This window comes from Mercenaria mercenaria, chromosome 13 (genome assembly GCF_021730395.1).
Source record: "Mercenaria mercenaria strain notata chromosome 13, MADL_Memer_1, whole genome shotgun sequence".
Lineage (NCBI taxonomy): Eukaryota > Metazoa > Mollusca > Bivalvia > Venerida > Veneridae > Mercenaria > Mercenaria mercenaria.
The window spans coordinates 59,028,995-59,055,317 of NC_069373.1; the positions used below are offsets into that span (position 1 = coordinate 59,028,995).

Below are 26,323 nucleotides of genomic sequence, written 5' to 3' on the forward strand. Positions count from 1 at the left end.
AAGGGGGCATAATTTGGCCAAAATGAAGGTCAGAGTTATGGGACTTGGTGCTATCAACTAGTTTTATAACCCCGAAGACACATGTGAAGTTTCAATTCAATATCTGCATTAGTTTTGGAGATAGTAACTTGCATGTAAAACTTTAACCAGAATTTTCTAAGTCCAAAAGGGGGCATAATTTGCTCAAAATACATGTCAGAGTTAAGGAACTTGACCCAGTGAGGTAGGTAATTGATCTAGAAAAAGAAAAAATAAGTTTCAAATCTATATGCCTTTTAGTAATAGCTGTATGTACTTGCACGCAAAACTTTAACCAGAATTTTCTAAGTCCAAAAGGGGGCATAATTTGGCCAAAATGAAGGTCAGAGTTATGGGACTTGGTGCTATCAACTAGTTTTATAACCCCGAAGACACATGTGAAGTTTCAATTCAATATCTGCATTAGTTTTGGAGATAGTAACTTGCATGTAAAACTTTAACCAAAATTTTCTAAGTCCAAAAGGGGGCATAATTTGCTCAAAATACATGTCAGAGTTATGGGACTTGACCCAGAGAGGTTGGTAATTGACCTAGAAAAAGAATAAATAAGTTTCAAAGCTATATGCCTTTAAATGATAGCTGTATGTACTTGCATGCAAAAACTTAACCAAGGTGTGACGCCGACGCCGACGTCGACGCCAGGGTGAGTAGAATAGCTAGACTATTCTTCGAATAGTCGAGCTAAAAAAGGAATATGAACAGAAATTACAAAGATAACTGACGGTCGGTGTAGGAGTGTAATTGGGTGGTTTAAGGATCTTGGTGTTTGGGAGAATATTTAAAAATTAGAAGAACACTAAACTTATACCTATTTATTTGAGAGGCTTACTTTATTACAAAATAAATAATATGGTTAACTTTTTGTACTTACTTGTCTATATACACTTTTGAGAGATGAGATGAAGCCACTGTACAGGCGTAAAGGGTTGGAGCATATGAGATATTTACAAATAACAAGATCAATCCTTAAGAAATGATGATTTTTTATTTATAGTGATTATAACTAAGAAGGCATTGAAAAGGTTGACTTAATCATTGAACCAACACTATTACAAAATATGAGGTTGAATGATTATATGGGCAGTTACTAGAAAAATTTAGGCGGCCAACTTTGACCCGAGAGCAAAGAGCAAAACGGACACAGACGTCAGTGTGAATACATATTATAGAAATCCTTATTCGCTTAAATTGATTGAGCTCAATTACAGTAAGTAACAACGACATGTTACGACAAAACATTGTTTATAGATAGCTTTCCAGTATAGAAAGGCTTGGATATATATGGGGTAGCTGATAGTTTGTTACTAAAAACAGAAACAAAGGTTTTCGGTCAAGAGTTTAGAATGACATATTATCACCAAACATGAGAAATAACATAGTTATAAAAACATCAGCTTGCAATTGTATTACAGCTGTTTGGATCAAAATCGCTGTATCTAAATTAAAAGATAATATTCTGCCATAAATTATACTTATTTGAGTGAAAAGACCTAGCAATGGTCTGTTTGAGCTAAGTTCAGAATTGTTTCACCTAAGTTACAAAAAAAAAAAAAAAACAGCTACCGTCCAATGAATTTAGTTCAAAATATATTCTCTGAAATTTGTTGTATTTGCGTTGCTTACCGATAGACTGTCAAAATAACACTCAAAAATTTCAAAAGGAAAAAAAAGGCATTTTATAAAATTGCAGATAATAAATAAAAGTACAAGTATGTGACGTTTAATTAAACTGAACATTGTATTTTTTCATCTGACGTATATGTAGATACAAATTGTTCATTTGTGTTCTCCTTGAGGACAAGATTTATACGCAGCAAAGGAGAGCGCAGCCAAGAATTATAAAGATATATTGTGCCTTGATAATTATAATTACGCGAAAACCTTTATTATATTATTATCTTTAAAAAAAACGAATTCTTGTGGTTACAATTTTTGTGTTTTGAGAAATTCCCCAGATACTGACCATAGTACATAGTACGATTACATTGTCCGTGTCCGTTATAAAGGTCTAATGGTGTATCACCTGAGGGACTTGATTTGCCCGCGACAGTCTGTCCGTAGATAACTTCTAAGTTATAGACAGAGTTTATGAAGTGAAAAAGAAACCGATAGGGAGTGAACGACCGAGGTTTCTTTTTCTCGAAGAACTCTTCATGGTTTCTATCTGACAGTGTGAAATCTACGTTTGACCAATCAGAATTAGTCGTGTCGACGCTCTTCAGTGTGTAGAGCTGTTGCTAAGTCACATTGGTTTTCAGGAATAAAAAGCCATATTTTTTTGAAAAATAACTTGCTCTGATTGGTCAAAAATGTATGTTGCACACTATAAGCATGATATATTTTTTTTTTTGTGAAAACATTACATATGGATAATTATACATCCTTTTATTTTGTGGCTCCGTCAAAAATCTGGATGCTATGGCAAGTAGTTAAAAGTCATTTAATTTTGTGAGCATAATTTGTGGTTTTAGCCAGTACATACTTATTTATAACTAAAAGACTATATAAGAAATTTTTTATGAAACCAATACATCACGCATGTTAGTTTTGCCTGTTTGTATGTTTGTCTGTCCATCTTGTCGGTCATAAAATGTCGATTTTGCCCTTTATGAATGCAACAGATGTTTTCAAATAACCTGGTACAGAGACCAAAATTAGTACGGACGATATACTATCATTTCAGGTTTGCTCCCCAAAAGGTGGGGGTTTAATATAGTTGCTGCCTTGTCAGTCAGTCTGCCTACAGTTTTCATGCGATTGAGCCAAAACCTATAGAAATGTATGTTACTGAACCAGCCAGATGGGCAGTTTGGATATGTAAGGCCTTTTATTTAGTTCCAGTACCAGAAATGGGGTTCCTATGGCAACAAAAAATTAAAATACGACAAAGGAAACTTTGAAACTTAAAGATATTCTTTAAATCTTTAAGTAACACGATAGTTGGATAGCAATATTGAGAATCCACATGCCATTTTATTTTTTTCTACACCTAATATTATTGCTATGACAGCAAAAATATTTACAAGTATGTACATGTATTTGATATATATGATTCTATGATATGGGACTTCTACTGATTGGCTATGAGTCTATGAAAATGAGTTTGGGAACTAAAGGGGAGAAGTAGTCTAGTGGACAAGGTGTTGGCCGCTCTACACGGAGAATGTAGATTTGAGCCTTACTGTGATCACCACCACGCCTTCTCATGTGACACAAGTACTGGTTTTTAGTTCACCTGTCACAAAGTGACAAGGTGAGCTTTTGTGATCGCGCAGCGTCCGTCGTCCGTCCGTCCGTCAGTCCGTGCGTCCGTAAACTTTTGATTGTGACCACTCTTGAGGTCACATTTATTGTGGGATCTTTATGAAAATTGGTCAGAATGTTCATCTTGATGATATCTAGGTCAAGTTCGAAACTGGGTCACGTGCCGTCAAAAAGTAGGTCAGTAGGTCTAAAATAGAAAAACCTTGTGACCTCTCTAGAGGCCATATATGTCATAAGATCTTCATGAAATTTGGTCAGAATGTTCACCTTGATGATATCTAGGTCAAGTTCAAAACTGGGTCACGTGCGGTCAAAAACTAGGTCAGTAGGTCTAAAAAAAAACATTGTGACCTCTCTAGAGGCCATATATTTCATAAGATCTTCATGAAAATTGGTCAGAACGTTCACCTTGATGATATCTAGGTCAAGTTCGAAACTGGGCCACGTGCCATCAAAAACTAGGTCAGTAGGTCAAATAATAGAAAAACCTTGTGACCTCTCTAAAGGCCAAATTTTTCATAGGATCTGTATGAAAGTTGGTCTGAATGTTCACCTTGATGATATCTAGATCAGTTCGAAACTGGGTCACGTGCGGTCAAAAACTAGGTCAGTAGGTCTAAAAATAGAAAAAACCTTGTGACCTCTCTAGAGGCCATATATTTTAAGAGATCTTCATGAAAATTGGTCAGAATGTTCATCTTGATGATATCTAGGTCAAGTTCGAAAGTGGGTCACGTGCCCTCAAAAACTAGGTCAGTAGGTCAAATAATAGAAAAACCTTGTGACCTCTCTAGAGGCCATATTTTTTTCATTGGATCTGTATGAAAATTGGTCTGAATGTTCATCTTGATGATATCTAGGTCAAGTATGAAAGTGGGTTACGTGCCCTCAAAAACTAGGTCAGTAGGTCAAATAATAGAAAAAACCTTGTGACCTCTCTAAAGGCCATATTTTTTATGGGATCTGTATGAAAATTGGTCTGAATGTTCATCTTGATGATATCTAGTTCAGGTTTGAAAGTGGGTCACGTGCCCTCAAAAAGTAGGTCAGTAGGTCAAATAATAAATAAACCTTGTGACCTCTCTAGAGGTCATATTTTTCATGGGATCTGTATGAAACTTGGTCTCAATGTTTATCTTGATGATATATAGGTCAAGTTCGAAACTGGGTCAACTGCGATCAAAAACTAGGTCAGTAGATCTTGAAATAGAAAAACCTTGTGACCTCTCTAGAGGCCATACCCTTCAATGGATCTTCATGAAAATTGGTCAAAATGTTCACCTTGATGATATCTAGGTCAAATTTGAAACAGGGTCATGTGCCTTAAAAAACAAGGTCAGTAGGTCAAATAGTTAAAAAACCTTGTGACCTCTCTAGAGGCCATACTTTTCATGGGATCTGTATGAAAGTTGGTCTGAATGTTCATCTTGATGATATTTAGGTCAAGTTTGAAACTGGGTCAACTGCGGTCAAAAACTAGGTCAGTAGGTCTAAAATTAGAAAAATCTTTTGACCTCTCTAGAGGCCATATTTTTCAATGGATCTTCATGAAAATTGATCTGAATGTTCACCTTGATGATATCTAGGTCAGTTTCGAAACTGGGTCACGTGCGGTCAAAAACTAGGCCAGTAGGTATAAAAATAGAAAAAACCTTGTGACCTCTCTAGAGGCCATATTTTTCATGAGATCTTCATGAAAATTAGTGAGAATGTTCACCTTGATGATATCTAGGTAAAGTTCAAAACAGGGTCACGTACCTTCGAAAACTAGGTCAGTAGGTCAAATAATAGAAAAACCTTGTGACCTCTCTAGAGACCATATTTTTCAACGGATCTTCATGAAAATTGGTCAGAATTTTTATCTTGATAATATCTAGGTCAGGTTCAAAACTGGATCACATGAGCTCAAAAACTAGGTCACTATGTCAAATAATAGAAAAAACAACATCATACTCAAAACTGGGTCATGTGGGAAGAGGTGAGCGATTCAGGACCATCATGGTCCTCTTGTTCAAGAAAGCGGACTCGAGATAAGCTTAAAGCTTTCACCAGAATCAAGCTTGCTAAACTAAACTTAAGTCCCAAATTTACAAAGTTAACTCTTGAGTCTAATCTCTTATCTTTAGCAGCTGACGGTTTCTTTCTGAACTCAACCATGAACTCCACTAATGGTAAGGCTGCATTCTGGGACTAGTCGCAAAATTTAATCTTATCGGCACAACAAAAACTTTCAGACAAGTCTAACTCACTATTGCTTGAGTTTCCTTTCTGACAACTGAAGCATTTTGTAGCAATTGTTCTCGAAGCGTCGTCTCTTGTAGTACAAGAGCTTCCATATAGCGCGTTTCCACAGGAGATGGGATGTAGTATTTCCCTAGCTGAAAATGTACCACGTCGGCATGTAGCCCTTTGTCCTTATCAGTACACAGCGGAACTGGTTTACAGCCCTCGGGGCATGCTGAAATTGTATAGGGTTTATTAGGCACAATTGGAAACTATCACACTTTTTATGCCCCCCCCCCCCTTTGAAGAAGGAGGGATATATTGTTTTGCAGATGTCGGTAAGTCTTTCGGTCGATCGGCCGGTCTGTCTGTCGGTCGGTTGGAATGTAGACCAATCCGTTTCCGGATGATAACTCAAGAATGCTTGGGCCTAGGATCATGAAAGGTAATAGAAAGGTTGGTCATGATGAGCAGATGACCCCTATTTATTTTTAAGTCAGTATGTCAAAGGTCAAGGCCACATTGACTCTTACCAGTTAAACGGTTTCGGGATGATAACTCAAGAACGTTTGGGCCGAGGATCATTAAAGGTGATAGGGAGGTTGGTCATGACCAGCAGATGACCCCTATTGATTTTGAGGTCAGTATGTCAAAGGTCAAGGTCACAGTGACCCAGAACAGTTAAACGGTTTCCGGATGATAACTCAAGATTGCTTGGGCCTAGGATCATTAAAGTTGATAGGAAGGTTGTTCATGACCAGCAGATGACCCCTGCTGAGATCAGTAGGTCAAGGTAACGGTGATCAGGAACAGTAAAATTGTTTACGGGCGATAACTCAAAAACGCTTGGGCTTAGGATCAGGAAAATTGATAGAGAGTTTGGTTATGACCAGCAGATAACCCCTATTGATTTTGAGGTCATTAGGTCAAAGTTCAAGATCACATTGGCCAGGAACAGTTAAACAGTTTCTGGACGATAACTTGAGAACGCTTAGGCCAAGGGTCATGAAAGATTATAGAGAGGTTTTTCATGACCAGCAGATGAACCTTATTGATTTTGAGGTCAGTAGGTCAAGGGTCAAGTTTACAATGACCCGGAACATTTAAACATTTTCCAGACAATAACTTGAGAACGCTTGGGCCTAGGGTCATGAAACTTAATTAGAAGATTGGTCATGACCAGCATATGACCCCTGCAGATTTTGAGTTCATTTGGCCAAAGTTGGAGGTCACATTGACCCGTATCAGTTAAACCCTTTCCGGACGATACTCTAAGAACGCTTGGGCCTAGGGTCACGAGACTTAATAGGGAGGTTGATGATGACCAGCAGATGACCCCTGTTGATTTTTAGGTCAATAGGTTAAAGGTCAAGGTCAGATTGAACCAGAACAGTAGAACTTTTGTTTACAGTGATCATATAATTTCTGTTTCTTGTGTGATTACTTAATGCATCAAGGTGTGCATTTCGTGTTCGACGAGCTCTTGTTGGAATCACTTTTCAGTTGATACAGTATACATTCTAGAAAACATGGACATGGGGTAGTGCAAAAATAAGAAAATAAAGAAATAAACATTAGAAAACATTTTGTCTAAAGAGGAAAAAACTTCCAGTCTTTCTAAACAGCTGCCTCACTTAAATAAATCATGGTTGTGCAGAATGTGAACAATTTCCTATTTACGGTTTATCAAAAATAACACTGGAGAAAAAATGCACCATCAAACAACAGAGATGAGATGAGAGTAAGATATGATTTCACAGAGAAGTGCCTTCACAATTATCGTGACAATTAATGTTATATTATTCATCTAAGAACACTGCAGTCCCTCTTCGTACAGAGTGGCATATCTGAAACAGTGCCAATCAAATACTATGTACAATAAAAATGGACAAACCAATTTATTGATAATGCTCTCCTTCCGATTTAAGAAAATTAAAATGTTTGGACTTTTCTATACCGGGTTCAGAAAGGAATAACACACTCGTCTGTCATTGGAGTAACGGTAGTTTTTAATAGTAGTTTTTAGTAAAAAAATACCAAAACAACAACCATTTATAAACATTGTATTGATGTAATTTTATCATTGCAAAACTAATTTCCAAATGGATTCATCCATAGATCACGTCGTTTTCCAAGACACCTCTTCCCCTATAAAAGAAAAGGAAATTCATCATAAGCATAAAATCTTAAAATTAAACATTTGAAATAATCATGAGTAAACTATCTATGCAACAGTCAGGTAATGCTAATTAATATTCAAGCTGATTACGTTTATTCTGAAGCGTCATAAAAAACTACGTCACTTGCTTACATAAAATAGTGAAAGTCTCACCAGGAATGTATTAGAGCACTTCTGCAAAAGCTTCCCAAGAATTCACTCTTTTCTTCACCAAGGTCTGGGATTTCAGCTATATATCTATTTGCCGTTATTGATATGTACTGATCTTCGCCCTCTACAGTATCTGTGTAGGAGTCCGCTGTCAACGCATCGATTAGCCCACCACTATCTGCAGGAACATCATCGTTTTCCTCGGGATCATTATTATTATTTCCGTGACTGGGTTTCATTTGTCAACCAAACATCTTCTTTGATCTCACAAAAGGTAGAATTAAATATCCCAGAAAGTTCACTTTCATTCATTCTTTTGTCGGTATACCTACAAAGCTTGAAAAACAAACCAAGATCAAGCAAGATATCTAGATCACTTTCTTCCATTCTCTTGCCAGACCTGCTGCAATGTTGGAGAGAGGAATTAAGATCAAGCACGCCATCAGCATACCTGTTTTTTTTTTATATTTTGCTTGCAGCTGGAAAAAGAAACTAAGGTCAGACACCTCACCAGTATCATTTGCATTCATTCTGCTGCAAACCGGTAAAAGCAAGCCAAGGTCATACACGTTGTCAGCATCATTTTCATTTATCATCCTGCAAAGCTTGAAAAATGATCCAAGGTCAAACACTTCATCAGCATCATTTTCATTCATTTTGCTGCACAGCTTGAAAAACAAACCAAGATCAAGCAAGATATCTAGATCACTTTCTTCCATTCTCTTGCCAGACCTGCTGCAATGTTGGAGAGAGGAATAAAGATCAAGCACGCCATTAGCATCTTTTTTATGTCTCCCACCACACAGTGGTGTAGGAGACATTTTGATTTACTCCAGTCTCTCTCTCTGTATGTGTGTGTGTGTGTGTGTGTGTGTGTGTGTGTGTGTGTGTGTCTGTCTGTCTGTCTGTCTGTCACAAAGTTTGTCCGCATTCTAAGTCGAATATTTCTCATCCGATCTTCGCCAAACTTGAAAAAATGTGTTTGCCAATAAGACCTTGGCCAAGTTCGATAACTAGCCAGATCGGCCAAGACACTTCGGAATTATGGCCCTTGACAGTAATTAATGAATCACCTACACTCATAAAAATGCTGAAGTCTTCATTCTCAAACATTCACCAAAAACCATTCATCTTGTCCGCACTCGAAGTCAAACATTTCTTACCCGATCTTCACCAAACTTAAACAAAATGTGTTTGTCAATAAGACCTTGGTCAAGTTCGATAACTAGCCAAATCGGCCCATGGTCTTCGGAATTATGGCCCTTGACAATAATTAATGAATCACCTACACTCTTAAAAATGCTGGTCTTCATTCTCAAACATGCACTAAAAATCATTCATCTTGTCCGCACTCTAAGTCAAACATTTCTCATCCGATCTTCAGCAAACTTGAACAAAATGTGTCTTGGCCAAGTTCGATAAGTAGCCATATCGACTCAGGCACTTAGGAATTATGGCCCTTGAATTACCAAAAATCAGCCTTTTTACACTTGTCTGCACTCTAACTCGAATATTTCTCATCCGATCTTCATCAAACAAACAAAATGTGTGTGACCATTCATCTTGTCCCCACTCTAAGTCAAACATTTCTTATCCGATCTTCACCAAACTTGAACATAATGTATTTACCAATAAGACCTTGGCCAAGTTCGATAACTAGCCACATCGGCACAGGGTCTTCGGAATTATGGCCCTTGACAATAATTAATGAATCACCTACACTCATAAAAATGCTGAAGTCTTCATTCTCAAACATGCACTTAGGAATTATTGCCCTTGAATTACCAAAAATCAGCCTTTTTACACTTGTCTGCACTGTGACTCGAATAATTCTCATCCGATCTTCACCAAACTTAAACAAAATGTGTGTGACCATAAGTCCTCTCCCAGGTTCGATAACTAGCAAAATTGGCATATCAGAATTATGGCCTTTGAATTACTGAAAATCAGCCATTTTACTCTTCAAAGGTATATTTGTTGTGACTAAACAGTATAAAAACACTGATTTAGTGTTTAGATGATTAGGCAGTTGTGGGAGGCATGCGCTTTTCTCAAAAGCAGCTCTAGTTTTATTTTGCCTGCAGCTGGAAAAAGAAACTAAGGTCAAACACTTCATCAGTATCATTTGCATGCATTCGGTTGCAAAGCTGAAAAAACGAGTCAAGGTCATACACATTGTTGATTGGCATCATTTTTCATTCATTCTGATGGAGATCTTGGAAAACGAACCAAGATCAAACGCTTCACCAGCATCTTTTTCATTCGTTTTGCTGCAAATTGAACCTAGATCAAACACTTCATCAGAATAATTTTCATTCATTATACTTCAAAGCTTGAAAAACGAACCAATGTCAAACATTTCATCACCATCACTTTCATTCGTTTTGTTGCAAACTGGAAAAAACAAACCAAGGTCAAACACCTCATCAGTATGAATTGTATTCATTCTGTTGCAAAGCTGGAAAAACAAGTCAAGGTCATACACGTTGTCGGCATCATTTTTATTTATTTTGCTTAAAAACTTGAAAATCAAACCAAGGTCAAACACTTCATCAGCATCATTTTTACTCACTCTATTAAAACACTTCATCAGTATCATTTGCAATCATTCTGCAAAGCTTGAAAAACGAGCCAAGGTTATACACGTTCAGCATTATTTTCATTCATTTTTCTGCAAAGTTAGAAAAAGAACTGAGGTCAAAAATATCATCAGCATCATTTTATTCATTTTCCGGCCATATCTGTTGCAAAGCTGGAAAAACGAATTAAGGTTGAACACACCTTCAAATTCTGTGCATATTTCTCTATACTGACGGGTTTGGGTGTTATCCATGTTATGCGCTGATTTTGGCCTTTGTTAAACTTTATGATATTAGAAAATATATCTGCTTCTACTGAATTTCTCCTCTGCATCTTGTCACCTGCTAGCATGCCTCTGAATCTCTTCTCTGCGTTGGCGTCAACGCATTTTTGTTAAAGATTGATTTTTCAAATTACTTGTCTTAATACATGGCATTTTCTTGTACTAAAAATGCGCCATTACTGTCTTGGCTGCCATTTGGTTTAGGAACACCAATATGTCAACCACAGAGTCATTTTTCTTGAAATATACAATGATTAAATGCGTTCGTCCTTCTTGAGCATCTTTCTCGTCAAAATGTACGTCGTGAACAATAGGGTATTGCTTGTTGGATCATTGTCGCTGGTTCTGTGTTATTTTAGATCCGTGACTATGCATTTTGCTGAGATATATGAAGAGTTCAACTATTTGACGGCTGAAATTCTGGCAAGTCGATCTGTTACCAGCAAATGTCCGAGGTGCTTTAACAAGCTTCAAGATGACGTTATAAGCAGACTCTTCAGTATTGTTGCTGGTTGTCAGGTCATTCTCATTTATGTGATTGCTATTCAAATTTGTATGGGGGCATACAACACTTCTGTGTTTCGTTTGAAACATCCAGTTGTTTTATTCATTATCCTTGTTTGCTTTTGGATGAGCACTTTTGATAATTTTCTCAAATTCTTTTCTGCAGGTAGATGTAAATCTTCGAAATCCGACGTTTGATACTTGTATCAGTCATACATATATGCAGTCAGGAAAAGCATTTTCTGTAGACTTTGGCGCCCTTGTTATCCATTTTGAACCTGTTGCTGTAAGGATAGCAGAACCATTTGAAATTCTACTTGCTTGTAAAAATCGGGATGATTGCATTTTTGAAATGGATGTAGATGAATCAACGACTCCCGTAACCTTAAGTGTGCATTTTCCAATCTGTTCGCTATGTACCTGCACTGAAGGAACTGAAACGCTTTTAACTGATGCGGGCAATAACATTTGATTAATGTGCATATCTATAGACGAATGACCGGCGGCTACAGCGAAAGCAGTTTTTGGAAGAGAGATATTCTTGAAAAACAACGTTTTCAAACTCATCCTCGTTTTCTCTGGACATTATCGTGTAGACTGAACTCTTATAGTTAATCGATATTTACATTGTTTACATTACCGTGATCGTATGGTCACAATGAGTGTGAAGCCCAAACGTTTTACAGTCACACTATGGTCATATGCGTACACTTTGCTCATAATAATTGCATTTTCCGCTATACAAAATACAGCTACACAAACACAAATTAAATTAAGACAGCATACCTTGGCCATATTGACTGCAGTCCGGCCTACAACATTCTCCACCGAGTCGTTGTCTGACTGCACTATGAAGCACCTTTTCCACGGAAGAACGATTCTGGATTAGCTCCCGTGTAGTGAATATTGGTATTGCACCCTAATTGGATATCAATGCTCTAGTTTAATTCACTAACTTAATGTGCACATTATACACTGAACAACTCGTTCATTCAAACTGTAAGAATTAATCGTATGTTACGGTGTTTCGTTTGTACGGTGTTCCGTTTGGACCATAAATATTTTTTTATTTCTGAACCCCGAAATCTCGAAACTACGATGATGAAAACCTAAAACCTGAATGGTGAAAAAGTCGAATCACGAAATATGATGGTGAAAGTCGAAATCACTAAACAACGATGATGAAAACGCGATATCATTTCGCGTTTTCACCATCGTGGTTTCGTGTTTACATCATTATACTTTCGACTTTCGTCATCGCAGTTTCGACTTCCATCATCGTGGTTTCGTTTTTTTTCACCATCGTTCTATTTTTAGAAACTTTTGCCTTGACCTAGAGCAGAGACAGCTCCAAAACAACCAAGCCTTTCTATATTATTGACTTAAAAGCACTATTTGATTTAAATGCGCAGCCAGCTTTTTACGCGTAGTCCAAATAATAAGATGTTTTGGCACAGCGTGATAATAACAGATCATTAAATAAATCATCCCGATAAGCAAAATAAGCAAGGCTACCAGCTTTTGAGAACAAATAAAATGCCTACCTAGTGCATGCCCGCGGATCTCTAGACTTCGAGTTTTAAAATAAGTTCATTACAACATTTTTTAAATTCTGAAAAGACATGAAAGAAGACATACCTTTAGTGCGTCCACAGCACTGGTTTTCATAACATCATCGAAATAAACATTGAAGGTTTTATGCAGTAGTGTCAGTTCATCTTTTCTCAAGAAATACTGCATGTGGGCACTTAGTGCCACCTTGTTATTAAGTAGAAAAAGAGGGGAAATTAGCCGGAATGTCAAGAAATAAACATGTACACATATATATATATCTGGATACAGCGAATTTTAACAATAAAAACTGATTCATGAATGTGAGCATTTAACGCGACCAAATGAAGAAAAAGCGAACGTTAATTGAATTCGAATATAGTGCCTACATGTAGTAAATTCGCACGTTGATATGCCTTGATAAATGATTAAATCAACTGACCAGATATATTATTGCGATAGTTTATTTTTGAAAGACCCTTTACTGGCATTACATTAATCACAAATACTATAGCTTTAGTATTTAAACTTTCATTGGTATATTTTCCACAACAACGCATCAACGGTCCTGGCAGAAGTGTATCTTGCTGGCGACTCGAGGGCTGAGCGTGAAATGATTGTAACTACAGAGGTCCATCACAAATTTTAACGTTAAATTCAATAAGGTATGCGCTTCAGCGTGATGCTGATTCAGCGAAACATTATGCGACAAATCGCTATACAGTTAAATTTTGAGACGGACTGTATATAAGCAATAGTTACACGCTCAGACCTCCAAATTGGCAGCTACTTGTAAAAGGTCCAGATGAGGCTTACAACTAGCCTTTCAAATTACATTTCAGCTACTGGAAAACAAAGTTACGAGTACTCTTTCATTATCACTCCTGTTAACACCTTGTGCATAATGTATTACAGATTGTATACATAATTCTGAATTTTTAAAACATAAAGATTGTTATGTGGTCTGCTTGAAATTTTGCTTAGTGCAGAATCGATTAACGTGCAGTAGAACGTTTGATAACAGTGATTTTTGGTACACTGGACAAACGTGTACCAGTGACATGCAATGTTTAGGCGCCACTTTAACCTTGAGCCTGCTGCCGGAAAGTGATTCTGCCGTTGCGATCAGTGCAGACGTCGACCAAGATCAGCATAATCATGGTCTGCTCTGTTCGCTGTGCAGTCAGTAAATTTTCAATGAACACCCCTTTGAATAATAAGTGGTACTGCCCAAATTGAATGATGGACTAGTCCATTTTAGAAATTTAGCAGGGAAAATGTTGAGCTGGTATAATTACCCACCTCTAGTTTGTCTTTAGTAAATACGTCAATCTTAATCAGATCAAGCGGCTGTGAGTCTGCAGGGTACACGAGGAAATTGTAGTCCGGACCGAGAAAATACCTTTTCCCAGTGTAAATGTTCTCAAGCCATACTTTACCGGTACTTTTCTGCTGCTTGAACCCATACTGTGAATAGCAAGAAATGAGACTCATGAAATGTCGTTTCTGCAATTAGGGAGAAGCGATTGATGCAGTATTGTACTTGCGATAGACTGGTCCTTTGCGTACCATTGAGCTCTTTTTGTTCATTAAAGATGGCCACGGCCTATTAGGGCACTATGGCTTTTGTAAGCCAGCTTTCGATTGGTCGCTTTATAAAACGAACCGACATTTTGTATAAAGTTGCTGGCTTGGTGTTTGTAAATGAAGGAAAAGGCTGGGAGCCAGGAATTGGAAATGTTCGGTGTTTTAGGTAGTTTTAACCCTTATAATGCTGGACACGACTGATTCTGCCTTTGCAACCAGTGTAGATCATGATCAGCCTGCACATCCGTGCAATCTGATCATGATCTGCACTGTTCACCATTCAGTCAGTATTTTTTTTTTTGCTATGCACCCCTTTGAACAGTTAATGGTACTGTCCAATTGAAAAATGGAGAAGTTCATTATATCAATTTAGCAGGGGAAGGGTTAATAGAATACTGACTCGCCGAGGCGAACCAGCAAACTCCAACGCAGTGTTACTTCCTCTTATCTGTACAGTTTGATTGTTTAACAATATTCCTGCGCGGAGGTTGGCGAGGGTTTTCTGGGAAAAACATGTGAAAAATACGAATAAATCAGATACAGCAGTTAACACTGTTTAAAATGCAGTCAAGAGTTTTGCTTCTTGGGGTCACCCATAGCAGTAAGCCTTTTTAAAAATGAGATTGAATGGTTGTTAAGACATTTTATTTTCTTTAGTAAAGGACAGTTCCAACAATGTCTAGCTTTATTTACTTTCTAATTATAATGAAAAATAAAAACCTTTGAATATTTTAGTGCATAAACTTTATAAACGGTTATATGTCAGCTTATTTGCTATTTTTTATTTGTTCAGGACCAACCCATGTGTCGAAGTAGCATCCTAGTAGTTATGTTTCAAATATGTATATATGATAATATAAGTGTTTCTATTTTTTTAAAAACTGTTTTAACATATGAAAAGTCTCGCCACAAAGCGTCTACCACGTTTAATCAATACTGTCTCTAAACACTTCGCCCTAAGTCCAGTGTGTGCGTGTACACATTTGGTCCGTTGGAAAAAACAACAACAAAAAACACCTTTTTAGGCGAAATGTTTGAGAAAAGTATCAAGAATTTCTGAAATACGCTTAGTCGTGATGAAAGCACCCATTTTCCCGTCTTCGACGCTATTTATTTTGTTAAAAACTGTCAAGAAATAAGGATATTTACTGAACTGAGTGCACGATACCGAAAAGTCACGTGGGCTGGTCACCCTGAACATGCGATAAGATAAAATAAATAGTGCATATAAATATCACTGTAAGGCTACGACAACAAACAATATGAAGACAATTAACTTACTTCATAGTATTCCAGATATGAAAAACTCATCGGTATGACGATAACAGCCGTTAAGACTGCCAGGATAGCAAATATTACCGAACATACGACCACTTTCTTACTGTGAATGACACTTGTTGAAGGTGGTGGCTGCCGAATCACAAACCTTCTGGATACAACCTCAGGCATCATGAAAACTTAAACATGATAGTAAAGTATATGGAGTATGGAGTATACTTAAAGATATACCATGTACATCTTTCACCATTAAATGTAATTAAATCGGCTAAATAAAAATAGTGTGTATATTGGGTTTTATTCACAATTAATGTCGTGTGACATTGACTTTTAAAAAGCTTCCGGTTCGTTTAGTGGTGGTACAAAATTCACACCGTGGCTTGTTACTGTGTACTGTTTTTAACTTGATATAAAATACTGTTCGTATGCAACATATTTATTTCATGTTTACATAGAGACTATGGAGTAATTCTTCAAATATGAAATTTGGACACAGTATAACTTTAACGCCATTAAAAATGTCTAAAACATTTTATATATTCACAAAAATAGATGTCAGAAGAGAACAGTAATATAATATATAAAGCAAATAAGTTTTGCTATAAAAATTACTTCGGCGTTTCGAGAGTCGTCGCCTTTACTGGTGTTAGATCAACATGAATTATTTAAGAAATAATATATCTCATTTAGTGATTTGTCGCTGAATAAATAATTGTTTGGAGTTCAGATGTGAAGGAATTATATCACGAGGGCGCAGCCCGAGTGATATAATAATACGCATCTGAACGACAAACAATGATTTTATTCAAGAACAAATCACTAAATGAGATATATTATTTTGATTCTAACACGTTACCAAGGACTTTAAAGTACATCCTTGACGGCATTCATTTGATATTTGCCCGTTTTCAATCGGTTTCTTTTCCAGCGCGCCGCTATGCCGTTTGACGCTTTGACGTAATAATTGTGACGTCAGAACAGTGAATTGTTGTTTATTCTAACACGATCCGATTCATTTTCCTATTAAACAAAGAAGGCTGGAAACAGTGAATTATTAAACAACAATTCACTGTTCTGACGTCACACTATTACGTCATAGCGTCAAGCGGCGTAGCGGCGCGCTGGAAAAGAACCCGACTGAAAACGGGCAAATATTTAATGCATGCCGACAAGGGTGTACCTTAAAGTTCTTGATAACGTGTTAGAATCGAAATAATATACCTCATTCAGTGATTTGCTCTTGAATAAATCACTGTTTGTCGTTCAGATGCGTAGCATTATATCACTCGGGCTACGCCCTCGTGATATAATTCCTTCGCATCTGAACTCCAAACAGTGATTTATTCAGCGACAAATCACCGATGAGATATATTATTTCTTAAATAATTCACTGTTTTCAGCTTTCTTTGTTTAATAGGAAAATGAATCGGATCGTGTTAGAATGTTTATTAGTTACTAGTAAGTTGACTATCCGATGTGACTTTTTCTTAGATTGTCTCGCGTTAGTTACATTTTAAAGTTTATTTTAACGTCAAAAGAATAAATTGCAACGCTTAACAGTAACGACAAAATCTCTTTTTGACAACGTTTAGTAATTCCAAATAAATGCATGGTTTGATTGATAAGAACATAATAATATAACCGGAGTTTTTTTTATGATAGAAGAAACGAATAAAACATTATTATGTCCGGAGAGTGGTAGCGTTTTGTCTTTTTCCTGCACTGAAAACAGTTACATTGAAGTACAAACAATTGAAATATCGCTATTTAAACCTGTCTGAACAGACGCTTAATCACATAGTAAGTTAGTAACGAAAGCCCATCCAAGACTTACCGTTTCCCGCAGCAGTTCATTGTTACGCCGTTATAACAGGTGTTCGGTGATAGGCGTTAAGTTGGTCTGCAGTTTGCAGTTTGCAGTTCGCAATTCGAATTGCAAACCGCAAACTGTTTTGCATTTTGCAGTTCGAATTGCAAACCGCAAACTGTTTTGCATTTTGCAGTTCGAATTGCAAACTGCAAACTGTTTAGCAGATTGCGATTCGAATTGAAAACCACAAACTGGTTTGCAGTTTGCGATTCAAAATGCAAAATGCGTTTTTATTTTGCAATTCAAGATTAGTATGAACCGCTTTGCTTTCCGAGAAAGCTGTTATTGTTTTGGGCTTTTTAGGATTAAAACTTTAACAATTCAGTCTAATTTGTACATTGTAATATAAATTGCAAACTGCAAATCATTTTGCATTTTGCAGTTCGAATTGCAAAATGAATTTTTATTTTGCGATTCACGATACATATGAAGCGCATTTTTTTTAGGCTTTGAAATTTAACATTTCATTCTAATATACACTTTGTAATTTGAATTGCAAACTGCAAAACATTTCGCATTTTACAGTTCGAATTGCAAAATGCATTTTTATTTTGTGGTTCAAGATATATATGGACGGCAATTCTATTTCTAAGAAATAATCTATTATTTTTTTGCCTTTCAGGCCTTATTATTGAAGATTTCAATCTAATTTGAACTTTGTAATTTGAATTGCAAACTGCAAAATATTTTGCATTTTGCACTTTGCAGTTCGTATTGCAAAATGAACTTTTATTTTGCAGTTCGAGAGATATATATAATCCGCAATTCGCTTTCCATGAAAAATGTTAATATTTTGAGCACCTCGGGCTATAACATTGAATATTTCAGTCACATCGTTTTTCTTTTCTGCGATTTGCGATTCGAATGGCAAAATGAAGTTTTACTTATTATTCATTATATATATGTGAATTGTAATGTTTTGAGCTTTTCAGTATTTAAAAATGAATATATTTCAGGCTTTAAAATCGAGCTTTTCAGTCACTTTTGCGCTTTGTATTTTTAATTGCTAACTGTAAAATATTTTGCGCTTTGCTATTCAAATTGAAAAATGATTTTTTTTCGCCGTTTAAGATATAAATTAATCGCGATTCGCTTTCCGAGAAATATGTTAATGTTTTGAACTTTTCAGAATTTTTAATTCAACATTTCATTCTCATTTGCGCTTTGCATTATTAATTTTAAAAATGACGAGAACACGTTTACTTTCCTGTTAAAACATCCTCGAAACGTGTCAAGAACTGCAGTTTTAAGGTAGATTTTGATTTTGCGGTTCAAGAAATTTATACCGCGATTTGCTTTCCGAGAAAATGATTTTCAGGCTTTAAAATCATTCCTGTGCTTGTAATTTCAATTGCAAACCGCGAAATATTTTCCATTTTGCAGTTCGAATTTCAGATGCGTTTTTTTTCCGATTCTGGTTAAGATTCAACAAGTTGTCTTTTTGGCGATGCTAGGAAAAGAGTATGGGCTGTGTACACTGACCTCAGATCAAAATCAAGGCCAGTAGGTAAGGTTAGTTTAGTTTACTCGGCAAAGAGAAGTATGAACGGAAAAATTGTGAAAAAATGTATTTCCACACTGGGACTATATTATGTGCAGAAACACAAGCATCAAGAGTTTCTAATAACAATGTACCCCAGTATGCTGGAAACCGTATAAATGTATCACTTGCACAAAGCTATGCCATTTCTGATTCCCCTTAAATACCAAGGCAACAGAAATCAAGATCCCCACCATCAAACCGTGGTTAGAGCCAACGAGCTCCCACTTGGTACGATCAAAAAAGAATGTCTGGATACGAAATCAAGCGTCCGAAGTCTCAAGAAAAACAATCTTTGTCGACGTAGCAGACTTAAGCAAAACCCCAGTAGGACATAAGGGATGGGGGATGTCTAAAGTATTACGAATGACTGTAATTTGACATTTGCCTCACTGAATGCTAGTTACTTGAAACAGAATCTCTTCTTTCTGTATCAAAAACAAATATAAATATGTATGATATTGTAGATATTGAAGGTTATTTGCGATAATTTGCGTATATTTTGAAATATTTTGCAGTTTGCAATTCAAATTACAAAGCGGAAATAAGACTGAAAACCTGAAAAGCCCCAAACAATACCATGTTTCTGAGAAATTTCATCGAAGTTCAATACATACACAATGTATATTGAATTTAATGTAAAAATTCTTTTTGCAATTCGAACTGTAAAATGCAAAATATTTTGCAGTTTGCAATTCAAATTACAATTGCGTTTGAAATCTTGAATTCTGAAACGCAAAACAAAAATTCATTTTGCAATCTGAACTGCAAAATGCAAAATATTTTGCAGTTTTCTATTTAAATCAAAAAACGCAAATAAGAATGAATTGTTAAATTTTAAAGTCTGGAAAATCCCAACCAATACCACTTTTCTAAGAAACTGAAAAGCAGTATATTACATATATTGAATCGAAAATGAAAAAATATTTTGCAATTCGAACAGCAAAATGCAAAATATTTTGCAGTTTGTTATTCAAATTAAAAGTTTCAAAGTTTATTTCATTCTCAGTTTGTACATACATAAAAAATTCATGATTTACAAAAATCGAAATGGACATTGATATCCTAAATTCTGAAAAGCAAAATAAAAATTGTAGTTTGAAAATCAAATTACAAAGCGAAAAAGACATTGAAATACTGAATACTGAAACGCAAAATAAAAATTCGTTTTGCAATTAATATAAATGTAGAAATTCTATTCTCATTAGTATGTTTGATTGTGACTTTGTTTTATATGTTGTATTGAATATTATATACATATTGCATTCCTGAGAGGGTGATATGAAAAATGTTCACCGCGAGATATATGAATATTGACCGAGGCGCTAGCCGAGGTCTATATTCATATTTCGAGGGGTGAACATTTTTCATATCACCCTCTCAGGAATGCAATATTTATTTTATTGTACTGAAAGCTTATAGAAATGAGTAAGAACTTTGGAATGAGTCTTTGGACAGTTCAACAAGAGCATCAACTTATAAACTTTTTTCAGATTTCGAATTTAAATGCTATCTAGATTAAATAAAAACTACTAAATTCAGAATTGCATTAACAAGTCTTCGTCTATCAGCACATCGATTATCTATAGAAACAGGAAGATGGCATAAACCAAACAAAATACCGAGAAATGAAAGGAAGTGTATTATATGCAATGTTATTGAAGATGAGTTCCACTTCTTGTTAGAATGTCAGATATATAAAGATCTTAGACAAAATCATATTAAGAAATATTATTGGAAACGTCCAAACATACCAAAATTTATAGAGTTGTTAACGTCTGAAAACTACCTGATTCAGAAAAATCTGTCAATATTTGTATACAAGGCATTTGAACTCCGTAGACCTATATATTATAACGAACACTTTTCTCCTCAAGACATAGAGCATTATGCTACATATTGATTTTTACATTAAAAACTACCGCAAATTTGCATTTGTATATTCATACGTGCACATTTCTGTTAACTGTTTAAATTAATAACCTTTCATAAATAATAGAAAGTTTTAGGTCAAGTCAGCGTATTATGTTACACTGTACATCATGAAACGACATATTTTTGCTTTCTTTAAAGTTGATTTCTACTTTAATTATTCATTACAGAAACTGTGGTCTACCAGAATAGAGACGAACATGTCACATTGTATGTGAAATTTATATGCATGCTTATTAATCTTATATTAGAAAGTATTATTTGCTTTAAATTGTGTATCATGACATATTTTGTTTAGGCACATTTATGCTATATCTTACTAAGAATTTATTTAGATTTAAGCATTACAGCTTATCATATGTACGAAACATTAGATGGATGCAATGAAAATAAATGACAAAATGAGTATTATCAAAATAATGAGAGGGTAAAACTTCTATAACTGTTTGAACACTTTAAACTGTCGTCTCTTAAAAGATCTGTTTTGACAGACGATGTAATAATGTCTTATTAGTGCTGTAAAACAATTCTATTATCTTGATCCGCGTCTAATATGACGGTATATACTTTTGTCTCAAGAGTCTATAAGCACCACAAACCAGCACAAAATTGGAGTAAAGTGATTCTGTTTAAATCACGAACTTTTGACTTACTTTTGACTTACTCATGCCTCGCATCAAATCAAATTTACCGTGTCCCAGCTTCCGCTTACTCCTTTACAAAGTTAATGGCCATTTGTTACCCCTTACATATGATCTTTTCATTAACCGTGTCCGCAATTGCCTCGCTCTAAGTGGCTTAAACTCTTCGAAGATAGCCAGTCATAGTTTTCGCAGAGGCGGAGCGAGCTTTTGTTACGCAATTGGCCTTCCTACGTTGTTAGGTGATTGGCGCTCCTCCTGTTACCAGTCATACATAGACAATGGCGCCTAAACGCGTTTCCAAATTATTCGTAGTATTATTCGTGTTGGGTAGAGTCGACAAAATGTAATATTCTGTAAGTAAATTCTAAGTGTTACGGAACCTTTAAAAGAACTTGAATATCAAAGTACCTGTAATATTTCTTCACTAAATGTACACGCAGTTCTATAGAAGAAAAAGGGAAATCTATACATATCCTAAATATAACATTGGCATAGTCAATTTTGAACGCAGGAAGTGTGACCTTTTTGTGACCATTTGAAAATGTTCCTTTCTGATGAAATATACTTTGCAATTTTGTCACACGTTGAAAAAGTTAATTGTAAGTAATCATAACAACATTAATCATGTAGAGCAAGAATGCTTCAATTAAATAGCTAAAAGTGACGACCATTTGATACTGAGTATGGCGTTGCCCATTTGCATGAGGCGTAGACGTTTCACATCGTCAAGTTCATATTTACTAGAAAGCCTACCTGTTGAAAGAATGAAAAAACAACGGGCAATTTCATTTATATCTTGAATTGTAAACTATTTTGCTATTCAAATTGCAAAATGAATTTTGCTATTCAAACTGCAAAATGGAAATATTTTGCAGTTTGCAGTTCAAAGTACAAAAATGAAAATGAGATTGAAATTTTACATTTCAAAGCCTGAAAAGCCCCAAAACAATACCATGTTTTTTAAAAACCACAGGCAATTCAATTTATATCTTGAATTGTAAAACAAGAAATCATTTTGCAGTTTGAACTGCAAAGTGCAAAAATGCAAATATTTTGCAGTTTGCAGTTTAAATTACAAAATGAAAATGCGATAAAAATGTTACATTTTTAAGCCTGGAAAATCCCCCCCCAAAAAAAACAATAAAATGTTCTTTGAGAAAATTTGCGCAATTCAATATATATCTTGAATTGTGAAATAAAATTTCATTTTGCAATTCAAACTGCAAAATGCAAAATATTTTGCAGTTTGCAGTTCAAATTACAAAACGCCAAATGAGACTAAAATAATACATTTCAATGCATGAAAAGCCCTTTTTGAAACACTACAGGCAATTCAATTTTTATTTTGAATTGTAAAATAATAATTCATTTTGCAATTCGAACTGCAAAATGCAAAATATTATGCAGTTTGCATTTCAAATTACGAAATATTAAAATTTCAAACAAGATTTAAAAATTAAGTCTTAAAATCCCAAAGCCTAAAAATTATACCATCTTTTGAGAAACTTCACCACGGTTCAGTAAATAAATAAATAAAAAACATTTTTGCAGTTCACACTGCAAAATGCAGTATATCACTTAGACCAACAATGTCTTTATTTACAGAAAGCTATTGAACATATTCCGAGTCACCTTCTTGTATTTAAACCTACATAAAAATTGTAACGTGTTATTTTATATAAATACTGATTTCATTTTTATCTTCCGTAAGTATTGACCCGACAGTCACTCCGTATGTTTAGCGTAAATTAATTGTCGATGTCCGAACCTAAATAACGATATAACTATTGAAAGTTTATTATCAAAGCTGTTCAGCTACCAATTTCGTGACTGTGTGTTCGACTGTCTGTCTGTCAATATCATTAAACTTAAAAGACGAAAAAATTGCCACACTTATCATGATTTTTTGTTCATCTATAAAAGAATACTGTACTAGTGAGAAAATGTTCACATTTTCACTGGCGCTACGCGCTCGTGAAAATATTTGTGATTTTATCACTTCTAAGCGAGATATATTCCATATTCACGAAAAACAAACAAATATATATAACGTGAACCGCAAAATAACAGTTCATTTTGCTATTCGAACTGCAAAATCGATATGTTTTGCAGTTTGCAATTCAAATTACGAAGTGCAAATAAGATGGAAATGTTAAATAATAAAGCATGAAAGACAACAAATTACAGAATCTTTGTTTATAAAGCGAATCGCCGTTCAAATATATATATCTTGAACCGCAAAATAAAATTCATTTTGCAATTCGTACTGCAAAATGCATAATGTTTTGCAGTTTGCAATTCAAATTTAAAAGTGCAAATTGGGTTAAAATGTTTAATTTAAAAGCCTGAAAGCAAAATACAATAACAACTTTCTCGGAAAGCGAATCGAAGTTCATCTACTTATATATAACTCGAACCACAAATTAATTCATTTTGCAATTTGAACTGCAAAATGCAAAACTGCAAAATACAAATCAGTCTGCGGTTTGCATTTCGAACTGCAAAATGCAAAATGCAAAACGGTTTGCAGTTTGCAATTCGAATTGCGAACTGCAAACTGCAAACTGCAGACCAACTTAACGCCTATGTGTTCGGTGTACAATTTATTTTTACGCCGTAGTCTCTAGTACACGTAAAGCATGTGTATTAAAAACACGATAATGTAAGGAAAATTATTCAAGCTATAGCTCTATAATTATACTAAATTATTAAAAGTAAGTGGTTGTTCATGAGATTTCAAAATGAAAAATGTTCCAGTGATAAACAAATCTGAAATTATTATACATTCTAAAACGATCCGATTCATTTTCCTATTAAACAAAGAAGGCTGGAAACAGTGAATTATTAAACAACAATTCACTGTTCTGACGTCACAACTATTACGTCATAGCGTCAAGCGGCGTAGCGGCGCGCTGGAAAAGAACCCGACTGAAAACGGGCAAATATTTAATGCATGCCGACAAGGGTGTACTTTAAAGTGCTTGATAACGTGTTAGAATCGAAATAATATATCTCATTAGTGATTTGCTCTTGAATAAATCACTGTTTGTCGTTCAGATGCGTAGCATTATATCACTCGGGTTACGCACTCGTGATATAGATCTAATTCCTTCGCATCTGAACTCCAAACAGTGATTTATTCAGCGACAAATCACCGATGAGATATATTATTTCTTAAATTAAGTATAAATAAATAAAATATATAGATCTATGCTTACCTTGAATGTAAACTATGAATTAGAAAAAATATCAAAAGGCCTGCTATTGAAACGGTCCTGTCAACTGGAAGTTATTCTCCAGATAAATGATGACATAAATGAGATGTAAACTTATTATTAGTATGCAGGCTGGTATCCTTGAATAAAATTGTAGGCCAATCATAAACAAATTGTTTACCTGCGGAATTCCCCGGCTTGTTCCTTGTTCTGCCCCAGTAGTCCTGTATTACGTTACAGTCAAATGGCTACTATATAGGCCTACGTCCCGACTTGTTTAAATTTTAATAATGCACTCGTGATCAAATATTATTTTGCGTTGTGTTTCAAACCATGCATCTGTGAAGTATATATTGATATTCCGTCTTGTGTATGCAGCAGTGAGGTATAGAGTAACATATTCCGTCTTTTGTAAACATCTGCCACACTAAATTCATACATCATACAAAACTTTTTAGCATATTAAAAAGAAAAGAAAACGGAGTAAAACAAGAAATGGCTTTTAAAGCAGTATGCCTCCAGATCGTTAGACAACAACAAAAAATATTTTTTATTAGATATCTTGAAATAAATGCTATATTTCTTAAGAAGGCTTTAAAACTTAGTTACTGACAAATTTTATGTTACGGAAACACTTGAGAATCTGCTGTTTTTACTACTTTTTACGATGAAAATTGAAAAGCGTTTGTCACGCGGCTTTTACTCCGGGTGAACTGTCTCTATAAATATCTATATTATTCACTACTTCAGCTATAGCGCTATTGGTTACGACGACGGGAAAATGTCTTTATTGCCGCGGTGGTCCGGTGTTCGATTCCCGACGCGGTCATCTTTTTTTCTTAATTTGGAACTTTTAAAATATTTTAGAAACAAAAATTCATATTCTAATGTTCATAATATGATCAAAGTTCAATTTGAATGAAATATTATTTTTAGCAAAATCTGGAGGCATGCTGCTTTAAGACCGGTCGTAGAAATTTAGCAGTATGCGTTACCATGGCCGAGGGCGTACCTGTGCATATACGCCTGTGCGTACAATTCAAATTCGACACCACGAAAATGAAAAGGCTTAAAATGCCAAAATTGCAACAAAGTATAAAGCCTAAGGGGGTTAGACGGTTATTTAAAGTACTTCATTTGAACAAAATCATCTGAATGAACTTATTTTTTTTTTTTTATAATATAGCAAAACATTGTTTTAAGGTAAGTGTAGATTTTCTGGAAGCTTAGAACGCAGCAAACACAACCAGAGGCACAAATCGCAAAAAAGGCCTGTCACAAATGGAAACACACGCACGCACGCACGCACGCAAATACACAAACTGACAGCATGGTCAAAACGAACAGATATAGGAACACCGCTGGCATCGCTCAGGAACGGCCAGTGGCAACACCTTCGAACGGTTCATCTATTTATATTTTTCTTCATTTTAAATCATATTGCGTATAAAGAAGCAAGTTTACAGATGAAAGTTAGTCATACT

The 26,323-nt window shown here is 35.3% G+C and overlaps 1 protein-coding gene across 2 annotated transcripts in view; it reads right to left on the bottom strand.

Moving 5' to 3' along the window:
• Positions 1-25,163, bottom strand: part of LOC123529441 (uncharacterized) — a 28,463-nt gene extending 3,300 nt beyond the window's left edge. The window contains exons 1-6 of one of the 2 annotated variants that reach the window (XM_045309771.2): positions 25,021-25,163; positions 15,642-15,817; positions 14,076-14,240; positions 12,861-12,980; positions 12,009-12,141; positions 5,553-5,761 (exon numbers count right to left, since the gene is read on the bottom strand). In XM_045309771.2, the coding sequence (XP_045165706.1) occupies positions 5,553-5,761; positions 12,009-12,141; positions 12,861-12,980; positions 14,076-14,240; positions 15,642-15,812 (798 nt within the window). In that variant the 5' untranslated portion in view covers positions 15,813-15,817; positions 25,021-25,163. Of the gene's footprint in view, positions 1-5,552; positions 5,762-12,008; positions 12,142-12,860; positions 12,981-14,075; positions 14,241-15,641; positions 15,818-24,842; positions 24,991-25,020 lie in introns of those variants that run through there. The other variant, XM_045309770.2, reaches the window with a different exon arrangement.
• Between the last annotated feature and the right edge of the window lie 1,160 nt (positions 25,164-26,323).